This window comes from Pelodiscus sinensis, unplaced genomic scaffold (assembly GCF_049634645.1).
Source record: "Pelodiscus sinensis isolate JC-2024 unplaced genomic scaffold, ASM4963464v1 ctg35, whole genome shotgun sequence".
NCBI lineage: Eukaryota > Metazoa > Chordata > Testudines > Trionychidae > Pelodiscus > Pelodiscus sinensis.
Window position 1 is genome coordinate 676,454 of NW_027465908.1, and position 20,673 is coordinate 697,126.

At 48.8% G+C, this 20,673-nt stretch overlaps 1 protein-coding gene across 4 annotated transcripts in view; it reads left to right on the plus strand.

The window, feature by feature from the left end:
* Positions 1 to 20,673, plus strand: part of LOC142824444 (neurotrimin) — a 509,679-nt gene that overhangs the window by 485,379 nt on the left and 3,627 nt on the right. For 2 of the 4 annotated variants that reach the window (XM_075916416.1, XM_075916415.1), the window contains 2 exons: positions 3,354 to 3,389; positions 18,571 to 18,603. The exons of 1 other annotated variant lie outside the window; for it this stretch is intronic. In XM_075916416.1, coding sequence (XP_075772531.1) covers positions 3,354 to 3,389; positions 18,571 to 18,603 — 69 coding nt within the window. The remainder of the gene's footprint in view (positions 1 to 3,353; positions 3,390 to 18,570; positions 18,604 to 20,673) is intronic. One more of the 4 variants, XM_075916417.1, reaches the window with a different exon arrangement.

The following is a 20,673-nucleotide window of genomic DNA, read 5'->3' on the forward strand; positions in this document are numbered from 1 at the left end:
GAGCCAGGGACATCTACAGGAACCAGCCCTGAATCCAGACGGAACGTCTTGTGTTGCAAACTTGAATATCAGGATTGTTTGCTTGAGACACGTGCCAGCCACAGCCACGGCCACAAACCAAACAGACGTGGGCTGACTCCTGGCTATAGCAGGAAGTTACCCCAGACGTTTTGGTTTCTCATGTTTTGGGCTTAACTCTTGGTCAGTTTGGCTGAGTTTCCATTTTGGGTGGGTCAAATCCCAGCTCAAGAGATCCACACCCAGACCGGATTCAGATTTGAATTTGCACAAGTCCCCAAGAGTAGGGATGGAACTTCTGATCCTTATGACAAAGACACGGCCCAGTGAGGGTCTGTCCTTCAGTGTCAGCTTCCAGGTCATATTTTCTGTTACCGCAGCATTAAAAAAAAAATCGAAAGAGAACTTTGCCAAGGGGAGGTGGGGGATGGGGAGTTCGCGCCCTTATCTGGGAGCTGTTTTCTCTACATGCCAGAGCTGTGATTAGAGTGATGCATCCATATGACACCGCTCACAGTCGGGGAGGACATAATTGCTGCACACATTTGTCACGCGCCTCCATGCTGTGGGAGCCTGTACCACTGATCAGCAACCGAGTGGGGAGCCAGGCCCTTACCGCCCCCTTTCTGGAGCCCCTCCCAACCAATTCCGTCCCCCCTCCATAGCCAGCTGTCATATGCCGCATCGGTGGCGATACCCAGCCTTTCGCAGGCTCCTGTGTCCTACATGCCACCAGCTGAACCGCATCTCATGATGCCAGCCGACCTAACGCTGCACCTGCGCAGCTCACGAAGCCCCGCCCCTGCTAATGATGTCATTGCTCCCTAGGAACTGGCGACAGGCAGGAGCAGAGGGAGAGTTAAGACCAAGTAAGGGACAGAAATCCAGATGGTGTCAGAGACAAAACACGGGATGGGTCAGAAGGTGATTGGGGGGTGGCTTCATTTCAGGACAGCTGATTTGTCAGAGGTGCTGAGCACAGGCAGCTCTCACGGGCTCCCCCTTTGAAAACTAGCAGTCTGAAGCTGCTAGAGAGGACCCCTGCCAGCATACACCCTGCCGCAGCTTTCTCCAGGCCGCCTTAACACCCATCTCTGGGGTCCCCCCAGCCTTTGGAGAACCCCTCCGCAGTTGTGTCGGGTTGCTGATGAGCTGGGCTGATGGGTTAACACTGCTGCAGTCCACTCTTATTGGTAGGGCTTTGCCAAATTCACGGCCCATTTTGGTCAGTTTCAAGTCATCAGCTGTTTTAAAAATTGTACATTTCATGAGTTCAGCTAGTTAAATCTGAAATGTCTCTGTGTTGTAATGGTCGGGATCCTGGCCCAGGAAAGGGGTCGAGGGGGCCGCATGGTTATGGTAGGAGGAGGTTTGCGGCCCTTCTCCCCGTACTTCTTTGCTGCTGGTGGCAGCTGGCTTCAGAGCTGAGCAGCTGGAGGGCGGTGGCTGCGGGCTGGGAGCCCAGCTCTGAAGGCAGAGTTGCTGCCAGCAGCAGCACAGACAGAAGCCGTCGCACTCCAGCTGCACAGCTCGGAAGGGATCAGCACAGAAGTAAGAGTGGCATGGTAAGGTATGACCATCCTTCTGAGCTGCCGCTAGTGGGGTGCGGCCTTCAGAGCTGGGTGGCCGACCAAGAGCTGCTGCCTTTTGGCCATCCAGCTCGGACGACAGTGCAGACAGGTGGCAATACGATGAGCCCCTAAAAGAACCTTTCCACCCCCTGTAACTCCCGTTTGTGTCCGGACCCAGTTTGAGAAATGTTGGTCTCCCCTGTGAAATCTGTATAATGTGGTGTAAACGCATGCAACAGCCCGGATTTCACAGAGGAGAGACTAGATTTCGCCGTTCAGGACATGTTTTTCGTGGCCCTCCCTAGTTATTAGCCCCCGAGGAGCAAAACAGTGGGAATGTGCTGAGGCAGCGCTCCCAGTCAGTCATGAGACGGAGTGTGCCGACATGAACAGCGGGGCGGCTGTGAGGTTGGATTTGCTGACGTTGGAGACCTTGAACCTTAAATCCCCTTCAAGCGTAGCGTCCTGCCCTACCGGGGGTGTTCCACTGAGTAACACTGAGTTCCTGTAAAAGTCACAGGTGGGATTGTAACATTCTAGGGCACCAGTCCAGCGGGGGGGAGGGGGGAGGGGGGGTTTGTGTCAATGCAGGGATTCACCTGCCTGCATCGGCGGGGCCCTAGTACAGTATATAACATCCCTGCAGCTATCAAATCTGTGTCATGCTTCAGCCCCCATCCACAATCCTTAGTGCCTGTTGTATAACACAGCCTTGCGAAACACTGGGGCTGTGTCTAGACTGGCAAGTTTTTCCGCATAAGTGGCTGCTTTTGCGGAAAAACTTGCCAGCTGTCTACACTGGCCGCTTGATTTTGCGCAAAAGCACTGACTTTCTACTGTCTGAAATCAGTGCTTCTTGTGCAAATACTATGCTGCTCCTGTTTGGGCAAAAGCCCTTTTCCAGAAATGCTTTTGCGCAAAAGGGCCAGTGTAGACAGCTGAAAACTGTTTTGCGCAAAAAAGCCCTGATGGTGAAAATGGCGATCGGGGCTTTCTTGCGCAAAACCGCGTCTAGATTGGCACAGATGCTTTTCCGCAAAAAGTGCTTTTGTGGAAAACCGTCCGTGCCAATCTAGACGCTCTTTTCCGCAAATGCTTTTAACGGAAAAACTTTTCCGTTAAAAGCATTTGTGGAAAATCATGCCAGTCTAGACGGAGCCTGGGTGTCTAGGGGTGTGGACTTCATTCTGATGAGCATAGTGTTAGTTTTTCATTTTCACCGTGGTGGAAAGGGCGAGCATGGAGATGCTGCAATTGGGTTGGTCCATTTCCAGAAAGGCAGTTTGGCCTAGTGGGCAGTGCACTGGGGTGTGAGTCAGGAGAGCTGGAGCTCTGCCACGGCCTTGATATGTGGATTTGGGCAAGTCTCTCCCCACTTCTAGCCCTCAATTCCCCCTTCCCTTTGTCTAGCCCAATGGTCAGCGCTTCAGGACAGGAATAGCTCTCACTGTGTTTGCCCAGCGCATGGTCGCGGCTGGGGCCTGCAGGCATTTCTATAACAACAGCCGCCCCTTTGCAAGGCTGCCAGGATGTTATTTATTATTTTGAACTCAAGGGACCATCATTCCTTCAATTACCCATGATTCATTTCACTCACTTCAAAAACGGCCTGCTGCTCCCTGGACCCACCCTTCCGCCTTTTCCATGGTACCTCCACATCTCCCATTGCCCCTCTTCTTCACATGTCACAGTGCTCGTGGCGGGGGATGTGAACTATAATTTTTTTGTCATTTTTCTCTTCCATCGTTTCCTCCCCCCGTTTAGAAATAAGTGAGCCCACAAGCTCAACCTTGTTCCAAGGTCAGTATTGGTCTTGCTGTCTGTCACATGCGCTGTCCCTCCCCTGCCTGTAACCTTTTCCTGCTCTTGCACTGCCTGTGTCCCTGTCTGACAACATGCATGGAGCACAGTCCTGCTTCCCAGACGGGCAGCCGGAGAGGATGCAGGTAGACCGGCTGTGACTGACCCCCTGGAATTTGTCTCCTCCATAAATAATGTGGCTTAAACTCCATCCACTCGTCCTGTCAACCCAGAATTCCTTTTGAGGAGGCGCAAAACAAAGTTCCGCGTCGTCTCTTGCTGGAGCTTGCACCCAGAGTCCTTGTCCAATAGGATATAAATCCAGTTTGCAATCTTCTGCTTCAGAGGGTTGCAGCTAGGGCCTTTCCATGCTGCGTGTCTCGCGGGGACCTGCCCAGATCTGCATTGGGGTTGTAGACCCATTTTTCATAGAGTGTGTCTACACAGCAAAGTTATTTCGGAATAACGGCCATTACTCCGAAATAACAATGTGAGTGTCTACTCAGCAACTCAAATAATTTCGAAATAACGGACGGCTTACTCCAACTTCTGTAAACCTCATTTTACGAAGAATAGTGCCTATTCCGAAATAGCTGTTTCGAAATAAGGCGTGTCTAGATGCTGCACTTCTGCTATTTCGAAATAGCCCCTCGCTAAGTTATTCCTCCTGGGGCTCTAAATCAAGATAGCACATCTACATTAGGGAAGCCGGCCTCGGATTCATTTTGAGGCTTCCCTGCAGGGTAGACGTGCTATTTCGAAATAAGCTATTTCAGACTAACTATTCCGGAGTAGCTTATTCCGAAAGAACTGCAGCGTTGACGTAGCCATACAGTCTTCCTTGTGGCTTCTCACCACACAGAAGGACGTTTACAACGGTGCGACATGTAGTCGTGGTGCTCACGTGAGGACGAAGGGGGATTGTGTGGTGAAGAGCCCATGCATGGCACTCATTTTGTTGCCGATCGGGCCAGTGAAGGCTCGGCTGAGAGATGTACAGCAATAAGTCAACCTGCAATTGCCGTAATCTCTGACTCAGGAGCATTCTTAGGCCAGGCTGGGAATCAGATGCAAATTGGGAGCAATGCACCCGATCTCTGGACAGGGAAGGGCTAGAGCAGAGCCGGCTTGAGGATTCGGGGAGCCTCTAATGAGGTTATTTTTGGAGGGTCCCCAACTTTTTAATCTCCCCTTTTCTCTTGCCATCTCCTCCACTCAGGGTGAAGCCAGGGTCTGGAAGATTTCCTCCCTGCTATAGGATTGGCCTCTGGTGTTTGACATGCTGGCTCTGGCTAAAACAATGCAGATCTAGCAGTGCACTGGTAGGCACATGCTGCAGTAACTTTGGGACTGACTGTTCTGTGAACAGAATCCCCCTTGGCTTTATCTTTGACCACTCCCCCATGGCAGCTGTGCCTATGGGCGGCTCACCATCCCCATCCTCAGCCCTCCGAGGCAGCTACCAGGGGAATCCCCAGGGGACACCGCATGGTTTGCTGTGAGGCTATATCGGAGTGTAGTGCAGCAGGGGATCTAGCATCAGGAGATGCTTGGTGAGGCCACACCTGGAGTATTGTGCCCAATTCCGGGCCCCCGACTACAGAAAGGACGTGGACGCATTGGAGAGGGTCCAGGAAAGGACGACTAAAATGCTGAGGGGGCTGGAGCACATGACCTACGATGGGAGGCTGAGAGATTTGGGCTTGTTTAGTCTGCGGAAGCGAAGAGTGAGGGGGGATTTGAGAGCAGCCTTCAACTTCCTGAAGGGAGGTTCCAAAGAGGGTGGGGAGAGGCTGTTCTCAGTAGTGATGGATGGCAAAACAAGGAGCAATAGTCTCAAGTTGCAGTGGGAGAGGTCTAGGTTGGATATTAGGAAAAACTATTTCCCTAAGAGGGCGGGGGAGCACTGGGATGGGTTCCCTAGGGAGGGGGTGCAATTTCCATCCCTAAAGATTTAAGTCTCAGCTTGACAGGGCCCTGGCTGGGTTGATTTAATTGGGATTGTCCTGCCTTGGGTAGGGGGCTGGACTCGATGACCTCCTGAGGGCTCTTCCAGCTCTATGATTCTGTGTGAAAGGAGAAGCAGCTGTAGGAGTGAGCATCCTCTGAGCAGGGCACTGGGCCAGCAGAAACGATCCCCGCAGGATTCCAGTGACATGGTCCAAATCACCAAGGGAAGGGATTGTGGAGCAAAATGTCACCCTTACTCCATGGATTTCTTAACAACAACAAAATACTCGGTACCAATACCAGGAAATGATTGTGGTGCCTTTATCTGCATCCCTCCTGCCCTCGCAGTGGCTACAGAGACACGGTCGCCTCATGCTCACACGTGGAGGCGTTTATTAACTCAGCCCTTCATCCCCTTTTGTTTTTTTCTGTTTGTCTCCTGCATGCCTGGCCAACGCCTCTCTCCACTTCATGCCTCCTTCCATTCTGCCATGTAAGTACCCGCCAGCCCTAACAACCCGCCTTCATTCTACTAAGCCCCTTCGTGTGCTTATTGGGGGAATCGGGAGGTGTCAGGGAGATGGAAACAATGCCTCATCGCAGAAGCCAGCCAGCTCTTGCCCAGAGACATGCTAGATGCATGGGCAGGCCTGGAGGTAGAATACATACACGCTGAGCCATGGTAGATGGAGACAGGTAAAGTATCGTGATGCTGTGGGTGAACACAATAGATATGGGAGTCTCAACCTGGGGTTGTGATTAGGTGTAGGTGGGTTGTGACTAGCCATATTGCTAAATGCAGACAGTCCTAGCTAGACCCTTGCCAGATGGGAGCAGAGTCCTAGAATGAGAAGTTTCCCAGTTTCCGGTAGGAGCAGGTTGAGAACTACTGGAATAGATGGATGAATGACACAGGCGTGGTGGCAGTGAATGGTTTGTACATGGATGCAGTGGATAGACACCTTGATGTATGTGACGTGTACATACCGATGCAGGGAAGGAGGCGTATGAGGGGCAGATGGATGCAATACACAGATGGAGACTGGATGTAGCTATTGATAAGCTGTTTGCAGATAACACAGCTCTGCGGAGAGTGCAGGGTTAACATCTTGCAGTCCTGGTCCCTGGGTCTAACCATTTGAGCTGAGCAGAAGGGGAGATCGGAGAGCAGTCCCGCTGTGGACGCTTGGGGATATATTTGCCAGCCATTTGTCCTCTGCAGCGATACCATGAGCTCGGTGCCACCGTGGCTGCAGAATCACAGGTGACGTGTACCCATGTGAGCCTTCCCTTTGACCGCAGTAGGATTCCTAGACACGCCCCAGGTTGTGCTGGACACCGGGGGCCGGATCTATTCCTGGATTAACTCCGCTGCCTGCTGGGGGAGCAAACGGGGCTGACGTTCACGCACAGACATAGAAATCCGCAGAGCTGAGCCGGCAGAAGACGGTAATCCCACCAGAGTTTGACGGCGGCATTTACCTAGACCCTTCCAGACCAGCTTGTTGAATTGCTCCGCATGCAGTCCAGTTTTGTGAACTCCTGGGCCTGATTCACTGCTCCCATACCCTAGACTGGCGTGGTGGTGTATCAGTTCTGGCGTGTTTGCCATGATCTTAAATGGGAGCCAGAGACCAGCAGTATCCATGGATGCCCTGGGTTTTCTTTAGCTCCTTTTATTCTCAGATGCAGATCACACCCATCATAGTCTCATAGCTCCCAGCACCACATTCAGCCTTCAAGGCTATGCCGCAGCTTCAGCTAGATGTGGCACAAGGCTGGCTAATGGGACCCAGCTGCTCCTGCACTCTGAATACCATGAGCAAACTCATTTGTGGGTGGAAATCAAGTGGCGGGTGTGGACCCGAGTTATCTCCGGGATCTCTTCTCCCCGTGTGCACCACGAGGACTGTGTTTGTCAGGAACGGCGGCAGTGGTGAAGCTCGGGGTGTCGAAGGCGGGATCGTCTCTGTAGCAGGTACTTGTCATGGAGTTGGTTTCCCCAGAAATACTTCTCAACCTGGGCCTGGCCACGCTTAGAACACGGGGCCAGATGCGCCTCTCTGCTCAGGCCTTCCTAGACGGGTGGGCCCTAGAATCTCAGCCTGCAGCTTAGGAGTCGTTGCCTTTCAGCTGATCTGTGTTCTGGTCACAGAGACTCCCGCTGGGAAAGAGGGTGAGCTAGGAATCCACCACTGCTGTCTTACAACACAGCCCGTGTGTGCGTCGAGAGTCCCTGGCCTCTGAGAGCCAGAGTACATGAGCGGATAATGGAGGGAGTGCCACTCCCAGGACAGAGCGGTGTGCCATTGAATCTTCTGTCCTTTCTCAGGACTGGTCTATGCTGGGAACTTGCATAGCTACGTCTCTCCAGCATGTGAAAGATCCATGCTCCGGTGTGTGGCCTGAAGCAGCAGATCTGACCTAGGCAATTCCTGATATATAGAATCCTAGGTCAGAAAGAGACCTCAGGAGTCATCGAGTCCAGCCCCCTGCCCACAGCAGGACCAACCCAACTCAATCAACCCAGCCAGAGTTTTCTCAAGCCAGAATTAAAAAACCTCTAAGGGTGGAGATTCCACCCCCTCCCTAGGGAACCCATCCCAGTGCTTCCCCACCCTCCTCGGGAAATAGTTTGCTATCTTCTTCAAGGTCCCAGAAGTTACTGTTCAAGTAAAGGTACTGAATAGGAGATTTTTGCTCTGCCACGCACCATTCCAGGCACACACCGACCATCGGCAGGGAGCTAAGGGGGAATGCACAATACTGTAGCATCTTGGGCCTGAGCCCGACTCGCTCTTGGAGTGTTCTCTGCAGGAACATTCGCAGCTCCCTGAGCCAGGCGGCCGCCAGCTCACTGCCTTGCTCATTCCCCACAGAGTCTTTTATCCCCCAGGCATTAAGCTGGCTTTTGATGGTATCAGCACTCGGTAAAAGTTCTGCTGATTAACTTCGGAAAGACTCACAGCGATCATCAAGCCAATTTATTAGTGAATATGGGACTGGAGTAAAACTCCTGACACCGCCTGGGAACAACTGCAAAAAGAAGTGGCTATCAAAGACAAGCTCAGCGTCCCCCAGGGATTATGGGGAGTCACTTAGCAGCTGGACTTCCAGTTTGTAGCACCCGTAGGCAGAGCACGTGCCAGGAAATGTGCTAGGCTTTCTGCTACAAAGCTGCATCTTTTGGGCTTTTGTGGGGGGTGGGGGGCATGGATACCCCAATAGTGAATCTTTCTACATGGAATCTGCAAGACTGGCAAAAAGATATTGGCTGCAGGAGCAGCAAGAGATTGTTTTTCCTGTCTTAACTCTGCTAGAGAAGCAAGAGCACGTGCAGGCCAGGAGCCTCGGTCCTGCCGCTGGACATGGTGAGATGCCTGAATGTCACGTCTGTGTGGCCTTCTTCCAGGTGGCAGGTTTAAAACAAACAGAAGGAAGTTTTTCTACACTCAGCACACAATCAACCCGTGGAACTCCTCGCCAGAGGATGTTGTGAAGACCAGGACCTTAACAAGGTTCAAAAAAGAGCTAGATAAATTCATGGAGGTTAGGTCTGTCAATGGCTATTAGCCAGGATGGGTAGGAATGGTGTCCCAAGCCTCTGTTTGTCCGGAAATGGGTGACAAGGGAGGGATCACGTGAGGATTACGTCCCTCTGGGACATCTGGCATTTGGCCACTGTCGGCAGACAGGACATAGGGCTAGATGGACCGTTGATCTGACCCAGTGTGGCCATTCGGATGTTCTTAAGGCTCTCGCACGCAGCGTGCGACGACCTGTGGCGGCACCGTGACACAAGCATGTTTCCTGTCTACAAAGGGGAAAAAAAACGGGATTTTTTGTAGACAGGAAATTCTTTGTAGACAGGAAATTTAATCGGGGATTCCAGATTAAATGAACACACTGGGGGGAGGGGCGGATTGTTCAGTAAAACCAAAAGCTCTGAGGTGATGGCGCAGCCTGGCAAAGCACACGGCCGAGTTCCCGTCTCCATCGGGGAGGGCCTGTGCCTCGGGGGTGATTTTCGAAACGTTTTACAGATGTGGAGAACAGGGCGGGCGCATCCGTCCCCCTAGTGGGCCTGTTCCATCTCTCCCACCCCAGTGAAAGGGGAACATTCCCTCGCAGAAGGCTCACTCTACGTTCTGCCCTCGGGGAGCAGGAAAACAGGCTCCCCACAGCCCCTCCACCGCCAGGGAAGCAACGTGGGCTTCTGGGGAAATGTGACACCTCTGTCATCCTGCAGTTTTCATGTGCCACTCAGCAGAGCTGCATGCGGTCCTGTCACCCCCTCCCCCGGCAGTCGGAGCCATCAGGACTTCAAAGGCATAGAAGCAAGTGGCATAATGAGAAGAAGGAATGGTGGTTGCTATAGCACCAGTCCCTCTCCCCCCACCGGACTGAGGTTATTCTGATGATCGCTGACAGGTGTTTTCCTCCCCTGTTCTTAAACATCTCCTAGGATGGAGATCCTACAGGCTCTTTATGTAATTTGTTCCAGGGCTCAACCACCCTGGCAGCTAGGAAGTTTTTAGTCATGTCTAACTCTCCCTCCCTGCGCTTTAAGTCCATTATTTCCTGTCCTCTCCGCAGTGGATCAGGAGTGCAGCTTATCACTTTCCTCTCTATTGCAACTTTTTGCATTCATGCACTAGTGGTTTTCAGCCACGAAAGCTGATACCCAAATAAATCTGTGAGTCTTTAAGATACCACGGGAATCCTTGTTATTTTTGCAGATACAAACTAACACGGCTACTCCCCTCCTTCCCCCCGCGAGACTTTACATTCACAAATACTGTTACCACTTCCCCTCTTAGTCTTCTCTTCTCCAGACTAAACAAACCCAATCCTGGGTCCCAGACCTTTAACAACTTTTGCTGCTCTGCTCTGAGCTTTCTCCACCGTGTCCATAACCACCTCAAACTTCGTCCCCAGAACTGGACACGGTCCAGTTGAGGCATTATCTGCAGAGTGGGAAAATGACTTGCTTGCAACACTCTTGCTAGTACATCCCAGCACGATGTTCGCTTTCCCCCCAACGCTGTTGGTTCCTATTTAATTTGTGATCTGTTCTCAAACTCTTTTCGGCAGTATTCCTGTCTAAGCAGTCATTTCCCACTGGGTAGTTTGGCAGGTGATTATTCTTTCCGATTTTGCATTTGTTCTTCTTGAATTCCATCCTGTTTATTCCAGACCATTCCTCCAGTTTGTCAAGATCATTCTGAATTCCATTTGTCTTCAAACCTCATTCCTTAATTCTCTGGCATTTGTGAATTTCACGCTGTAGAAGCCTTGATTTCTGTGGCCTTTACGTCAGACCCTAGAATCAGAGAATTCCCTTTGTCCGCTAAGATGTTGGCCTTCTGTCCACTTTGTTTGAGGGCCACAATTCCTTGCTTTAGCATCAGCCAAGCAAGATGGGACCCATATTTTTGTCTTTCCACTTGCCAGTGGGCATGGACTTTTTGAGTTGTCGTTTCAGGTTGGGTAACAAAAGACCTGCACAGACGTCTTCAGAGGGCCCATTGAAGAAAAAATTGCTCAGCCTAACAGAGTGTAAGTTCCATCACCAATTAGAAACTGGGAAATGTTCTTTGTTTCAAGTTTGTCAGTTACAGCACCCTTGGGGATTCCAAGGCTCTGGACGGAGATGGCTAGCTCACTGCAAAGAGATCTGATATTTGAGAAGAGGTATTAAATCCCTAAGAAGGAATTTGTCAGCCTAATTAGAGAGGGTAGTCAGCTGTTCTTTACAGGAGCGCATGGTCCATTCTGGAACATAGACCCTACACGGTGACCCTAAATACTGCAAAGTGGGTCGAGAGAACTAGAGGGACTTCTCCACATCCAGCAGCTTCATATTCTTCACCAACTAGTTTGTTCTTTCTCTAGCACAAGGGATACTACAGATCCAAAGCTCCAGACTCATGGAAGTTTGGATCCAAATCTGGTTTATGCATCCGTGCCTATCTCTAGCACTAATCATGGATGGTTTTTTTTAACCTGCATAAAATAGTTCTTGTATTGCTGAGTGTTTAAAAAAGTTTGCTGTTTCAGTTGTACACATTCAGAGTTTTTACCACGCTGTTAAACAGTCATTAGAGCTGCCTGAAAACGGTGTCTTTCAGCCTCTCACTTACCAGGTTTCCAGGTTAATCAGTGTCACAAGCGACACAGCTTTTCAGTCAGAGGTACACCTCCAGCACAATTAACTGTTTGTGTGCCCGGGCGGGGAAGGCCGTTAAATGTGTGTTTCCCAGAGTATTCATCATGAGACGTGCTCCTTCCTGGTGCACCCTGGGGATGAAACTTACTCAGGATTTACACAGAATTTCCTTTGGAATTTCCCCTGGCAGAGGGGTCACATAGCAGAAAATCCACTGGCTGGACAAGGTTGCCTTTGCAACGAAGTAGACAACTTCTCTTGCGCTTGGGATGGGGCAGGATTGTAAGGCCAGCTCAAACCAAGCACTAGTGATCCACATGGGAGCTGGAGTTTGGCTGATTCAACCCCTCCCTCATGAAACGCCCAGAGCGGGTGTCTGGTGAACTGAACGGTGTACTGGTGCATCCCCCTACAGCTATGCAGAGACGCTCCATTTGCATCTCTCTGTGTCTGGTTTCCCGGATCTGTCCTCGGGCAGTGGGGCTGAATGAAACAGGTGCTGGTAGGCTACACGCACCGCTTATGTAAAATCCCACAGTGACATCCACACAGGGATGAATTGCAGACACAGGGCTGAAAATGCATGGTGAAATGTCTTGATCGCCCATTTGATTAAAAACCACATGGGCCAATCATGAAGCCCTTAATTAGGTCAATCTCCTATTGAATGAGGGCAGATGGAAAGAGAGGATAATTTTGTGGTTAAGGCATTAAATTGGAATGGAAGAAACCCGAGTTGTCGTGCTAACTCTGCAGGGCTCACTGTGTGACTTTGATCTGGTCACTTAAGATGATTTGTTCAAAGCCGCTGAAGGGAATAAATTCACAATTCTGATGAATTTTAACTAATTAATTTTAAAGATTTGTATGCATCTAAATCCCCTAGCGAACTTTGAAAGTTTCAGACATAATGTGTGTGCCTCAGTTTCCCCACAAAGGTTGTGTCTGCACTTGCACTTAATGACAAAACTTTTATCATTCACGGGTGCATAACCCCTCCCCATGGGAATGACAAAGTGTTGCCAGGACAAGTGCAATTGTGAATGCTGCTTTCTCGGCAGGAGTGCACTCCTGCTAGCAAAGTGAAACACGCTGGTTGGGGATGGAAGTATTTTGTCAGAGAGCCGACAAAAATCATTCACATGCACCGACTTTTAGTGACAGGGCTGTGTCAACACAGCCTTGGTGATAAAAGCTGCAAAGGGTAGACATACCCTTAGAAACATCATCTTTCCCCTCCCTTGCCCTTTGTCTGTCTTGTCTATTTAGATTGTCAATCCCACCAGTGGGAATTCTCTCTTATAGACACGGTCAGACACAGATCTCAGTCAGGGGCTTCCAAATGATACTGTAACACAAATGCAAAATAACAGTAAGGATTGGAGGGCCCTCTTCTATTTGAATGGCTAAAAAAATAAGCTCTTTCAGGGATGGTCTCTATTGCAAAGTCAGGTTGACTTAACTACATCGCTCTGGGATGTGAAAAATCTCATGACATATGTGTGATGTAATGTAGATGAAATATACTCCAGTGTAGACACCGCATCAGCTTTTGTTATTTTGCTTAAGATTGATGACGGGATAACAGAGCTGTAGATGAGAATCATCCTGCTTTTCTTTACTGAATATTGGGATGTGCACTCATTCACTCTTCTTAAACTTCTCTAGTATGCCAGAATTTATTACAACTTAACATCAGTGGGCCAGACAACCCCTCAGCCAGCTCTTTTTAGACTCTTGAATGCAAGTTTTCTGGACCTACTGACTTTATAATATTATATTCCTAGTGATGATTGTTCAATAGCCTCATTAGTTGCCAATGATCTAGAAAGTACTTCATCGTCCACATGTGATACAGTACATCATCCTGCTTCTTTCCAAATTGAGAACACAAATACGTATTGAACACTTTCGCCTCACTGACAAATGTACAGTTTCTATCTAGTATTGGAACTGTGTCATTGGTAGGAGTTATTTTATTCTTTATATCCATTAAAAAATTCCTTATTGTCCTTAGCCATGCAACCCGTGGCATTTTATTGTCTTTAGCTTCCCCTATCAGTTTTCTGCACATCATAACTTCTAACTTATATTTCTTGCTGTATACTTTTCCTATATATATATATATATATATATATATATATATATATATATATATATATATATATATATAAATTTTAATTGCTGCCTTCACTTTGCCATTGAACAACGATGGGCTTTTAGACAAACTTGTCCTCTCTCTTGATGGCAGAACCATGACTTTTTGTCCCTCTAATAAAATCTTCATAAATAGCTCTCAATTTGTATTCACATTTTATTGTTTAATTTTTTTCTTCACAGTCAGTTTTGCTCATCATTTTCCTCAGCTTTGGAAAATTAGCCCTTTTGAAGCACCAAGTTTATATATATTACTGTTAGGGACTGTCTACTTTTGCCCATATTGAATGTATTCAGGTCTGATCACTGGTCCCTAGGCAACCACTAACTTCCAGTCCAGTGATTAATTCATCTTTATCTGTCATAATGAAGTCCAAAATAGACTTACCTTGTGTTGGGTGCACTACCTTTGTGTTAGAAAATTATTATCTAGAATTTTTAGAAGCTCTAATGATACTTTATTACTAGCTGCATGAAATCTGCAGCCTATGCCTCCTAAATTGACGTCTCCCAGGACGACACGATTTTTCTTTCCACTCTTTACAGACAGGTACTTAAGAAGTAGCTCACCAGGCACTATGGTTTAATTTGGAGGTTGATTACATACCACTATCCTGTCTGGTACCTAGCACATTGATCCAAAACCCTGCGGCTCTGTGTTATCGATACAGGTTGTACCTCTCTAGTCCGGCACCCTCAGGACCTGGCCAGTGCCAAATTAGAGAATTTGCTTAACCACAAGAGGACAATATTGTCTAGCAGTATTACAACACTTCCACGGCTCACTGGGCTCTTAGAAGACTTTCAGGGGTAAATTAGAGCTAAATGACGGCACAGAACACTAAGGCTGTATCTAGACTACATGCCTCTGTCGGCAGAGGCATGTAGATTAGACAGATCAGCAAAGGCAAATGAAGCCGCGATTTAAATGATCGCGGCTTCATTTACATTTACATGGCTGCCGCGCTGAGCCGACAAACAGCTAATCAGCTGTTTGTCGGCTCGCGCGCTAGTCTGGACGTTCCCCCTGTCGACATCAAAGCCCTTTGTGGGCAGCCCCGTTATTCCTCGTGGAATGAGGTTTACCGGGACTGCCGACAAAGGGCTTTGATGTCGACAGGGGGAACGTCCAGACTAGCGCGCGAGCCGACAAACAGCTGATCAGCTGTTTGTCGGCTCAGCGCGGCAGCCATGTAAATGTAAATGAAGCCACGATCATTTAAATCGCGGCTTCATTTGCCTTTGCTGAACAAACAAATCTACATGCCTCTGCCAACAGAGGCATGTAGTTTAGACGTACCCTAAGAGCCAGGATTAGCAGTTGTAAAGTATAAACAAAGATTATGGGATTGCGAGAAAGTTGGCTACACCCATGCTAAGTGGACATTCAGCTCATGAAAATCACGCCGGACCACACATATTGCCGGTCCAGAGAGTGCTGGACAAGAGAGGTTCCGCCTGTAAATCTAAAACAAGCAATGGTGTCTATAATGTAGAATATCATTTCCCACAGTCATCCACAGCTGCACAAAGGGTGGCTATGAACATGACTATTGCAGAACGGCACTGATTTAAAACCACGTTGCACAATTGGAAATGACTATACAAAGAGAAAGGCAATAGCGAACCAATTCACTCTTTGATCCTCATTTTGGCCCTACAGTCTATTTACTGAGTCCTACAAACAGGTTAGAGACCCTGACTTATTTTGTGCCTAATCTTGAATAAATACATTCTGCAAAAAACCACAGTTTATTTTTATTATTTAACATACTGTCCAGAGCATTCCACTTAATTCAATTGCTAATTTGATTCTCTCTTTAATTTATCAAGACCTCTGGAACCAAATCTTTTTTTTTTATTAAAAAAAATCTCCTAAAACCTCAATTTCCACCTTTTATTGTGATCAATGTTGATTGCTTTAGGCAGGTATTATTAGATAATTCTAGTTAGAAAGTTGCAATTAATAAGGCTGGGGCCAACATTCTGCATGGGAGAGAGAAAGAAAGAGCCCAAGGGAAATCCTGGGAATAATAATAAGAGACAAGTGCAAATCCGAGGCACATTATTCAGACACTCTGGGCCAAATTCAACCCTGATGGAACACCATTGCTACACCAACAATCCATGTGTCTTTCAAACAGATGGCCCTCTAAGTTTTATTACAGATCATGCTGCATGCTTTGCCAGCTATGATGACCAGGTCCATAATAAAATCAACCTCTTATTAAGGTTAGATTCTGCAATTGTGCATCACACTGCAGAGACCTGGCATGTGTCATCACATAGATGCCAATAGAGCAACCGTTAATTTAAAGGTTAGGAATGGACTCGATTGAAATCAGAGGCCGGAGCTAAGACTGGCAGTTTCCACTGCTTTCGGGGCATCTCTGATTTTGGGTGCCGTGTGTGTGATTTCCCAAATTGCTGAGCACCCCGGAGCTACAGAAGAAATCAATGGGATCCGCAGGTGCTCAGGATGGCTGAAAAATCAGGCCCCCAGTACATCAAAGGCACCTAGAAACAGTGACTGGTCTTGAAATCTTTGGAGTGAGTGTCTAATTTTAGGGCCAGGTCCAGCGTTATGCAGATGTGCACCAGCTGAGGGTCTGTCCCGAGTTGTCAATTTAAAAATAAATGATGATACTTTGCTTTTGCAAAATGCCTTACAACTATTAACTAAACGAATCCCACCCATGACAAGGGATTCACCAGTCCTAATCTATATTAGGGATGTGAATGACTAGTCGACACACTAGTCAACTAGTCGCTTGCCCCTCCCCCCGCCCCATTGCTTCCTCTATCAGAAAGAGAAAGCGGAGAAGAGAAGTGCACTTGCCCCATACTCTCTGCGGCACTTTTGCCTTTCAAGTGTAGCTACGGCCCTGGGGCTGTTGCTAATCTTCAAAGGCAGAGGCGCCCTTATCGACTAATTGAATAGTCCATGCAAATTGCATCGACTATTCGATTAGCCGATTAATCGAAATTTTACATCCCTAATCTATACCTGGGGAAACTGAGGCAGAGAGCTGCTGTGCCTTGCATAAGATCCGATTCTAAGTCAGAACTCAGAACCCCCCGACTTCCCAACCCTGGGTTCATTTCCCCCATCACACCTGCCTCCCAACAGTTGACTAGTAACCCCAAGTGCTGGTAACCCCTTCGGAGAAAGGGACAGTGCATGCAGAGGTGTGCCGTTCCCTGTGCTGCAGGTTGTCCTGTGCACTCTTCCTGTCCGCCTGTCTAATTCGGAGCCTCATCACCTTCCGTTGCACATGGGGAAGAGTCTGGCATCAAACCGTGGAGGATTCAGTACAACCCCAGCTCCGCCCACCTAGGCCTCGTTTTTGTCCCAGCCAAGATAAACTCTACGCCATCTTCTCTCCATCGTTCTTCAGTCCCGTAGATTCAGTGTGGGATCACGGCAGTGCCTTACTGTTGCTCGGCGGAGACTGTTATCCGCGTCGCTGCTCTTCTCTGCATTCTCAACAGGCACCTAACGCTGCAGTACAGCCCTTGCCACCATTAGCCTGCACTTCCCTCAACTGAAAATAGTACAGCCTAGCCCTGGTGAGGATAATGCTGTGTCCTGGGCCAGCAGATGCTTTCCATTAACACGTCGGGACTCATTGTGCTAGAGAACAGGCAGGGTTCTTGGATCCAATCAGCGTGGCTGGCCGTCTGTCTGAAATCCTCCCAACAGTCGTCCTCCAGCAAGCACTGATGGGTCTGTCTCCTTCCCAGGATTTTTGGGCACCACAGGGAAGGCAGGACTTTGGGGCTAGCAATGGGAGATGGGCTTCACCAAATCCCCTGAGCTTGAGGAAATGTCAGATCCTGAGCCAGGCTTTGCAAACGACCCCGCCTCTAATAGGACAACTATGCACCCCTCCTCTCCCCCCGAGCTTGGGGAATGTTGGGGTAACAATCCGGAATTCTGGGTCAGAGCTATAGGGCTGGTTCTCCCCTGCCTGGTAGCCATCAAACCACTTTGCTGGCAAGAACATCTGATGCTATCAGAGGTGCAGGGGTCGTGCTTTGCGTTGGCTTTGCACAGGGACTGATGACAGCACCAGGGCCAAGCCCGTGGGGAATCAAGCCCAGCAAGACTCAGGCCCGTCTTTAATAATACTCGGGACAGCCTCCCCGACAGTCGCATAGGAGTCAGAGCATGCTCAGTAGGGGTACGTCTACACAGCAGCGTCATTTCGGAATAACAAAACGTGCGTCTACGCAGCTAGCCGTTATGTCGAAATAATGTTGAGCAGGAGGACTTCCTACTCCCACTCCTGTAACCCTCATTCAAGGAGGAGGAAGGGAAGCCGAAGGCAGTGTGTCCTTCCTCCCATTTCCTGGGCTATGTCTAGACTGCAGGCTTCTTTCGAAAGAGGCTCTTTCGAAAGCATCTTTCGAAAGAGCCACTTTCGAAAGATCGCGTCTAGACTGCAGGCGGATCTTTCGATAGAGGAAATCCGCTTTTTCGAAAGAGAGCACCCAGCGAGTCTGGATGCTCTCTTTCGAAGACGGCCTCTTTACATTGTAGAACGCCTTCTTTCGAAAGAGGAACTTTCGAAAGAAGGCGTTCTTCCTCGTGAAATGAGGTTTACCGCCATCGAAAGAAAAGCCGCGTTCTTTCGAAATAATTTCGAAAGAACGCGGCTTGAGTCTGGACGCAGGGGAAGTTTTTTCGGGAAAAGGCTACTTTTCCCGAAAAAACCCCTGAGTCTGGACACGGCCCTGCTGTGGAGGCAGCACCTACAGCCGCAATTGACGTAGCTGAAGTTGCGTCGCTTCATTTGACTTTGCCCTGCAGTGTAGACGTGCCCTAGGGGGAAGAAGCAACTGAATTGCCTTTAAACAGAGTTTTCCATTCGCCTTAACCGTGACTTGTTCTTTAATTTTTAGAAGAGACAACTACAGTCCTGACGCCCTGGAAAGGTCAGTACATGTGTTCCCCACACGCTAGTTTCCCTGCTGTGGCCAGCCCCTCCACTTCTGCTTTCCCGTGTCTGAGCTAACGCCAAGGGATCAGCTGAGCAGAAGTAACCACCTCTTGTCCCGCAAACCACTGCAAGCTCCAATTCAACTAACTTCCTGGTGGCGCCCCTGCCTCCAACCCTTGTGCAGAGCCCTGGAGCCCACCCGTTAATGCTTGCAGGGTTCTAAGTCGGTAGAATGAAGAATTAGGAGCAAGAAATACACCTGTGATGAGGTGTAGCCAGCCGTGTGTCCAGAACCCTGCCGCCTGTCCCGTCTTGTACTCTGTGCTCTAGAGACCATCTTTACACAGCCTTTCCCTCTGGATGCTGCGTGGCTCCCTCCCTCGCTCCCTTTCTGTCCCCTTTTGCTGTCGCAAATATCAGGAGAATTTTCTGGTCTGATTCACTGACATTCAGAGAAAAATTGTCTCATTTGAGGGCCTTATTCCTCCCAGATGTTTGCAGCGGATAATTGATGCTTGTAACATTTCTCTAGGACACTACAGGGCTTGATAATTGGCCTCTTTGGACTGTCACATGTTTCCCTAATGAGCTGGAAGTAATGAATGCATGAAACCTGGAGAGCAGTCACAGCTTGGCCTCCTTATCAGCTGCAGTGCCACTGGCGTGCAGCAGTGCTAGCTCCTGCCAGCAAAGGTTCCATTACAATCCCCCTCCGCCCCCCGAGCCCTTGGCTCCCTCCAGAGCTTGCTCCGAAATTTCCGCAGGTTCAGAGGAGTTTTCGGGCCCCTGATGCTTTCAGCGCTCCAGGGTGCTGGATCCAACCTGGTTCTGGTAGCCCAGAGCTGGTGGCAAACATGATAGCTCTGCTCTCCCAGCTATTGTCAGTTGCTGCTATAGCCTCTTGGGCCCATAAGCAACTGGTGCCAGGGAAAGCAGTCCCCAAAACCAGGAGTGCACAGATGTGATTTAAAGCCCGTTTGGGGTTCCTCCGTCTCCAGCAGTTATTCCCACAACTAAAGATCTGCCCCATTAGTTTTCTCAGGGTCAGGAGGACTTCTTGCTGCTGCTAGTATCACCCTATCAGAAAATCTTCCCCATCAGCCCTCTCATGTAGAAAACATTTGCATCTTGATGTTGGGATCTTTTCAGCGTGTTTAGCTACTTTGTCATTTCTTTATTTTTAAAGGTATGTATTAATTATTAGTTATTATTATTATGTATTTATTTTATTATATTACTACAATAGACCCTAGGACTTCTGGAAAACTGGGGAGAAAATAGCATGGAACACATGAGTTATCCGGTCAAAATATGTCCTCATTTTCCTCCCTTCTAACATCTTGGAGCACTAAATTCCGCCCCTCACATAAGTTTTCAGCTTTTAATTTGTGTCTTTCTTTTCGTGATGGTTATTATTGTCTGGCTCACCAGAACTGCAGCCTTTCCAGACACGAACTAGCCGTCACAAGACTCTGTGTGATAGAGGAGTGTTGCTACCCCATGTATCTGGATGGGGAAAACTCAGGAAGGAACCATGGGCCATGTTTTCAGAAGGGGAACATTGATTTTGGGACTCAGTGGCCTCCTTTGAGCCTTTTGGCCTGTGTGATTGCATGAGGCCATGGAGGGGAAAGCCTCAGAGCTTGGGTTAGAACACAGGAATGTTTGGGGCCAACTCCTAGATCCAAACCACTAGGCCAGTCGCATCTGTAGGGGTGCAGCTACACAGCAGAGCTTAGCTCAAAATAAGCTACGCAAACTGAGCTACGTCAACTGCGTTGCTTATTTCGAAATTGGGAGCATCCACACAGCGCTTATTTCGAAATCAAGCACTCTTCCTCCGACTTCCCTTACTCCTCGTACCATGAGGGTTACAGAAGTCAGCGTAAGAAGTCCTCCAGCTTGAGAGTATTTCGAAATAAGGTTGTCGTGTAGACGTACCCTAAGGCTCCCATTGTGTGCATGTTGACGCGTTTGGTAGAGCTCAGCTGGAAGAATGCAACTCATGGGTTTACACTCTGGAAGAATTGCCTCTGAGACAGGAATAGAATATTTTATCTTTTGC